The sequence below is a fragment of the Cebus imitator genome, unplaced genomic scaffold, assembly GCF_001604975.1.
Source record: "Cebus imitator isolate Cc_AM_T3 unplaced genomic scaffold, Cebus_imitator-1.0 Scaffold40, whole genome shotgun sequence".
In the NCBI taxonomy this organism is placed as follows: Eukaryota; Metazoa; Chordata; class Mammalia; order Primates; family Cebidae; genus Cebus; species Cebus imitator.
In genome coordinates this window covers 314,059-321,051 of record NW_016107355.1, presented here as the reverse complement: position 1 = coordinate 321,051, position 6,993 = coordinate 314,059, and the positions used below count along the sequence as shown (strand labels likewise).

Sequence of the window (6,993 nt, the reverse complement as noted above, 5' to 3'; positions counted from 1 at the left end):
TAAAAAACTACGTTACTGGAAGAAGGGGAGGAAGCGGGAGAGATACAGATAGAGATAGGATTACTCAAGGGGGTGGGGGAAGAGAGAACGTATGAGAGAGAGAGAGACAGAGACAGAGACAGAAAGGAGAGAGAGGAGGAGGAGATACTAGGGAGAAGAGAGGGAGGAGGAATTCACTGAAGAAAGAAGACAAGAGAAACAACAAAAAATTCAGACTTGTGGGAGAGGGAAAAAGCAACTATTTCTTTTTGTTTGTTTGTTGTTTTTATAATGTTTTATTATAAAAGTAATATACAATCTTTATAGAAAAATAAAGAAGATAAAAATCATCAATAATTTTATCACCCAGATACAATCATTTTTAATCTGTTGGTAGAGGTGAGTCTGTTTTAACATTTGTGAAATCATATAGATTTACATGATTGTTCTCACATCACCTGTAAGATAAGCATTTCCCATGTTGCTACAATCTGTTAATAGCAGTGGTTTGATTAATCGTATTGGCTATGTGGATGTGGAACAGAAGGGTTTGGATGTCAAGAAGGGCTGAAACACAGAAGGTGCAGCTGGTCATCTGTAACCATATTGTCTGTGACTTTCAGGACAGGGAGCTTCGGGACTCAGGTAGATGACTCTGGAAGAGTCCCTCTCTTTTGGAATGGCAGCATCTCTTTATCCTCCCTAAGGGTAATTTAGGCCAGGAAATACCAGATCTTCCCCTCTCTGATTTTCTTCTCAAATACCAGGGCAAGACAATGGAGACTAAATACGGTTCTGGTCATCGGGCTCTATTAATTAATTCTTCCAGAGCAACTGGGATGCATGAGAAGTGAATAGGTGATTGTGTTCTCAGCCCCAACTTTGTCAGCCTCGTCAGGATTAGTGATTGGCTGAAATCCGCTTTTTCCTGCAGCAGATCAAGGCCACTACAGCAGCAACAATGGCCGCTATAGCAATCCCAGTGACCACGGCCACAATGATTCCCATCCACGAAGAGCTCATGCTGGGCACTTGGACAGTGATGGTCACAGGCTTGGAAGAGCGCAGCGTGTGGCCTAGGCTTCCTGTGCAGTGGTAATCACCACTGTGACTATGGTTTGCTTGTGGGATGGAGAAGCTTGTATCCAAACGGGAATATTTCTTGGATTTTCCATTCTGGAAGAATGTAACTTTGACCAGAGGCTTGTCTTTCCAGCTGTGGCACCTCAGCATGATGGTTTCTCCCTCCTGGAACTCCAGCCTAGGGGTCTGGATCGCCAACCACTCAGAAAGCACAGCCAGATGCACAGGGTCACTGAGGCTGGTCTGGCTGGTCTGGCACCTGTATTCCCCGCTGTCATTGTTGTTGGCCTTGAAGCTGTAGCTGGGCTGTTTTTGGGTGGGGATGAGATTCCCATTGTGGAACCACTGAGTGGAGTTGCTCTCAGAGCTGTGCACCCCCTGGCACATCAGAATCACTGAGTCCTCCTGGAGCACGTTGATCCATGGGGGCTCGAGTTTCAGCACAGCCTTTGAGGGAGCTGCAGGTGTCCCAGCAACAGGAGCTAGGAATAGCACAGCTGTCCAGAGAAGCATGTGGCCCCAAGTCTGGGGGGACTTGCAGTCCAAAAGCAGCTATTTCAATCATTGGTGAGAGAATTGCTCTTAGTGAGAAAACCGTATTGTTTATTATATTTGTGTTTTATCAAACATTTTATTGGGTTACTTCAGTGTGAAATGATTGACCTTGTGAGACTAGTTTCTAGAAGAAGCTGGAATAACAGTATATTAAAAAGTAAGTATAATTACATTGCCTTAAAAAAAGAGAAAAAAAAACACACAAGAAGTATTAGCTAAAAAAAAAAATCTTAGAGAAATCCAAAGTTTATATGATGAAGTCATGGAGTGACTTCATGACAAAAAAAATTGCAGTGACATTTCAGTTCTACTTATATGTCTAACAATATTATAAAATGCAGCAATATACTGACATCAAATTATTGTTATTTGAATTCCCATATAATCAAAGACAATCATATTTACCTCACATCTAGGATTAGAATGCAGAAAAACGCCATTCACATACTGAATGCTTGTTCTGTTGAGTCACAGCTATAGTGTCTCATGTGACCTATGAGCAGCAGACAGTTGTTTCTGTGGGGTTGCACAATATGGCATGATAGGCAGAACTGTTAAAATCCATCATAATAAATTCTAATAGAAGCTCTTTGAATTTAAAACACTGTGACTGCACAGATAACCTTCTCTGTAAGTCTTAGTTTATTTAACCAGAAAATGAAGATTATAATGCTTACAGGTAGAATTAAATCAAATAAATTATGGGAAGCATCTTGTGCACTGCCTGGTACACATAGGGTATGTTCAAGTATAAGCTCCCTTTCCTCTTGCCTGCATAATCTAAAAACTGATATTCATTTATTTATCCTACATAGAGAAAAACATGATTCAAAAGACTCACGAAATTGCTACCTAATAAATGTAAGCTGGAGAAGTATTCTTCAATTTTTAAGAAAATTCAGTTGTATCTGGCATTAAAAAATCAGTGCCAAATATCCATTTAACTTGGTGCTGCATAAAGCCTCAGGTTATTTTTCTGAATGATCCCATAGTCATTGGACACTGATGCAATTTTCTTTGCAAATAAGAAATTTTGCCCTTGGATTAATGCAACTAATCAGTGTAAGTAACTGCCAGGAGGGACACACATAAAAGTAAATATAAAGCAGGCAAAGTACCTGGTAACCTGATGTCCTAGCTTACCTCCCTTTCTAAATAAAATAGATTCTAAATACACAGGCTTATATTGGCCTATTGCTCATTCTTTGTAAAATCGTGAGGAAGAAGCACTAAAAATAGATTCAGATCCTATTTATGTAGTTTCACTGTTAAATGGATATTTCACAAAATGTTGACTCTCCCTTATCTCTACTCTACACACACACACACACACACACACACAAAATGAAAAGAATAAGAAAGCCTCCTCTGCTAATATTTACCTGAGATTTTTTTTCTGACTATTAATTCAGCTTAGTTGACTTGAATGGATCATCAGTAGGTTAAGGTCATACAAGGGCACTCTAGATCTCTGCATATACTTACATCACTGTCAAGGAACAATAGATGTCCTCATGGAAAGTGACATTTTTGCTGTCTTGACTGTTTTTATTCTAAATTCAATTGTCTCTAGGACAGAAAAATGGTGTCTGATTTCTCACTACAGGAGAATATGTAATGTTAAATGTTTTATTGACAATTTTGTAGATTTCTGGTTAATTACCATTCTAAGGTAAACTAAACTTATAATATCATGTGTGTCCATTGGATCAAGACTCCCTGTAAAATGGAAACCTCTCTTTTTATTTGCGTAAAGGTTTATAGTGAAAAAACAATCATGGTAACACTATCCATATTGAAAATGCTATGCAACTAACCTAATACATTTTCTCCTCTGTATTTTTTGAAGTGTGATAATGAGTGTGTCTGCATGTGTGTGTGTTTAAATGCCTTGGCTTAGGCTTACTAAGCCTCCTTTAAACAAATAAAATTGGAAAATAAGAGCCACAGGAAATGTGAAAGAAATAATGAAAGTTATTATTGATGGGTTAGAAGAATTCACAATATACCTTCTGAATCCATGGTTTGACTTTTCCTGATATCATTCTCAGAGCTACTTGAAGAAATATAGTCTCCACATCTCACATACCATCTGCCTCACTGCAAACCAGGACTAAACACCTTCTCTGTTAGAACCATTCAATTCAGAACCAATTAGTTCACTTTTTCTCCCAGAGGCAATACTCCTTTATTATGTATTTTTGAAAACATAATATCTTCGATGGATATGTTTAAAATGAGATTGGGGTGAGTATTCACATTTATTATTTTCAGGTCTTCATCTAGCCGGTTCCTGCCTTGAATGCCAGAGAAGCACTTGACTCCCTCACCTCAAACTTAAGTCCTATTCAGAACCCTCTGTTCTTTTGTTGACACCCCATTGGATCATCTTCCTAGCATGCAAGCCCTTCTGCCTCCCATTATTGACTTTTAAACATTTAGGATTCCAACTAATTAAAATAGGAAGTTTTATTTGTCCTGTATATTGATTAATTTTACACACACATTGCTTGAATAATACTTTCCTTCCTACATAGATTTTTTTGGAACATTTCTCAAATTTAAAAAATTTCCTAATAATGTAACTTATGTGCGTTTTTCTTTAATGTGAAAGAAATCAAGCCTGTTTTCTGACTTTTGTCTGGCCCAATGAATAAAACCATGTTTGACTCTGCACTCTAATTAATGGAGTTCATTTTCCGGCCATGTCTCTATTGGCAGCCCAGGAAGGATCAGAGCCAAATTTCTGAGGTTGATTGTTCATTGCATAGCATGCACACACACACACACACACACACACACACACATTCATATACACACACACAGCATCAACAAATCAGTTTTAAGGTGGTTGTATTGGAACAGCTTCATTGCAAATGATAATTTCTTCCTTCCTGCTCTTCAAAAGCTCTACCTTAAGTTATGTTTAGGAATAAAAACTTGCTCCTGAGCTCTCATGTGCAATCAGAAGAGATACTGAAAACTTGCAGTATACCTCCTCTTACTTACCCAGATATTGTTCTGAATAATTTTGGACTAAACTAAAACCTATAGATGGCAAGGAACAGGGTGATGGTGAAGAGAGCAGGCTTAGCAATGGACAAGATTTGCTCATAGTTCAACTGTTTTTAGCTATGTGACAAGGGCTATTATTCAACCTTTATAAATATCAGCTCTCCTATCTAAAAAATGGGAAAAGTTTTGTGCCTACTGCATAGTGCAGTTGTATAGATTAAATGAGATTAGCAGTATCTAAGTACTCAATAAACAGTAGTTGATATTTTATTGTTACTGTTATCATTGCTGAAGTTTTAGTTTTATTTTTAAGATGAAGACAAGGACTATAATTGTTTATTGTTTAAAACTGGCTAAAAGCGATTGTCAGTCCCATCTAACTTGGGAGATATTTTAGCTCCCAGAATCTCTGAAATATTTATAGCAGCTAGGGAAATTCTATCCAGGCCTTCTAGTAGACAGGAGCAGAGCTCAATACCTCTCTGACAGACACCATAGCCTGGGATTCTTTTTGTATTTGTTGTTAATTTGAAAAAGGCTATATCCTATTTAAGAAAAGAAATAGTTAATTAATTTTAAAACATTAATTTAAAACATTAATTCTCTCAGCAAAAATGTTTTCGGGATATTACAGCTGAGTCAAAACTTCAGTAAATGCATTACTTGAATCAGAATCAAAGATAATACATAATCTTGGGGAAAAACACCTCAGATAACTGTATGGAACAGTGTTTCTGCAGCAACGTGGATAAATGTATAAGCAAACTTGTATCCCTGAAAGCTTCCAAAGTCACTGAATTCAGGTGATATGTCTTCAGATACAATGGTACAGAAGAATGGCTTGCAAGAGTTCAATGTAGTCTTGTGCACAAAAGTTTGGAATTAAAAGAATATATCAACAGGCACAAGTTTCAAAACATATAGAGAGACTTCTGAGATACACCATTGTAATTATTGGCTCTTCCCAGAGGCTATTCAGAACGTAATCATGTGAAATTGAATGCTCCTGAAATTTCCTTCTCTTCAAAGCAAAGATTTGAAATGTGTCTTTTCTTATTTATTCTCAGTTTTCCAAAATCCTTCTGTCTCTGGCGTTATCAAATTTAAAGTTTTAAAATATCAAAAATATCATAGAATTTAATTATAAAATGATAAAATAATGTGTTCCATTTTAAGTGCAAACAGGATAAAAAAGAGAATGATCCAACTAAAATTTATCCTACACTTCAGTGTGTAAACTCAAGAAACATGGCAATAACTTACTTATTTTGAATTCCTAAGCAACAGAATTTTTTAGTACTATACTTCTCTGTCCCCTGTTTTCTTACCTTTAGCCAGAGTTCTAAAACTTAAGTACAATCAAGAGGTATATTTTAAACTGTATTCGAATCTGGAGACTATTAGGAAATTCAAATTTTATCTTCCATAATAACTTTGATTCACTATCTCTTTCAGAAATTCAAGATATTATCTCTATAATCTAAATAACACATTGTTATGTAAACTATTAACTCAAGAATGGTCATTTATAAAAAGTAATAAATAATAAAATGAAGTACTAGGTTTTATGCATTTTAAAAATTGGTCAATATTTTCAGCCTTAAAGGAAAGGTTTGTACTTTAAAGAACCTGTTGCTGATCAATAAAACATTCACACTCTGCATCAATTACTGCCATCGTTAACATTTTCATTCTAATAAAAGAGATATTTAAACAGGTTTTATTTTTCTTAAGCAACAAGACTTAGAGGTACCTGTCAAATAGTACTGTGAAATAATTAACTCGTATCACTGATCTAGGTCAGACTGAAAATCTTTAACAAAATAGTAATAACTCAAGACCATGGATTTGAAGAAGTAACATTTAACATTTGATAAAACTTGACATTTGGGCATAGATAATAAGATTTAAAATACTTTTAAATTGGTGGCTTTTCTTTCCAATAGCAGCAGGAAGTGGTCCTCCGTGGTGTCATCTGGACTTTAGACCTACAATCATATTTGGGAAAAAAATCCATTTCCTTTATGCAGTTTGTTCAGGACTCCACAATATTAGATAAAGTCCAATCTTTTGGAAGAAAAAATGTTTTGTGAGTGAAGATGAGGAAGAGCGAACATAAATGACATTTAAAATTTTCAAGTGTCAGCCTGGTGCAGTGGCTCATGCCTGTAATCCCAGCACTTTGGGAGGCTGAGGCGGCCGGATTGCCTGAGGTCAGGAGTTCGAGATTAGCCTGACCAACATAGAGAAACCCTGTCTCTACTAAAAATACAAAATTAGCCAGATGTGGTGGCACGTGCCTGTAATCCCAGCTACTCTGGAGGCTGAGGCAGGAGAATCACTTAACTCAGGAGGTGGAGG

General features: G+C 36.6%; 1 protein-coding gene across 1 annotated transcript; it reads right to left on the bottom strand.

Annotated features, from left to right (window-relative positions):
• Positions 1–267: 267 nt before the first annotated feature.
• On the bottom strand, positions 268–6,309 carry LOC108302361 (low affinity immunoglobulin gamma Fc region receptor II-c-like). Its single transcript, XM_037737615.1, has 2 exons — positions 6,262–6,309; positions 268–1,614 (listed from the first exon to the last, which is right to left on the bottom strand). Exons 1-2 carry the CDS (start codon positions 6,307–6,309, stop codon positions 880–882), a joined length of 783 nt encoding a protein of 260 aa, XP_037593543.1. The 3' UTR covers positions 268–879.
• Positions 6,310–6,993: the final 684 nt, after the last annotated feature.

Bases quoted from the DNA above. Each gene is read 5' to 3' on its own strand.
- LOC108302361 (XM_037737615.1), bottom strand. From the start codon at position 6,309: ATGGCAGTAATTGATGCAGAGTGTGAATGTTTTATTGATCAGCAACAG. The intron at 1,615-6,261 runs GTTCTTTAAAGT...TGATTGAAATAG, and splicing joins GTTTTATTGATCAGCAACAG to CTGCTTTTGGACTGCAAGTC.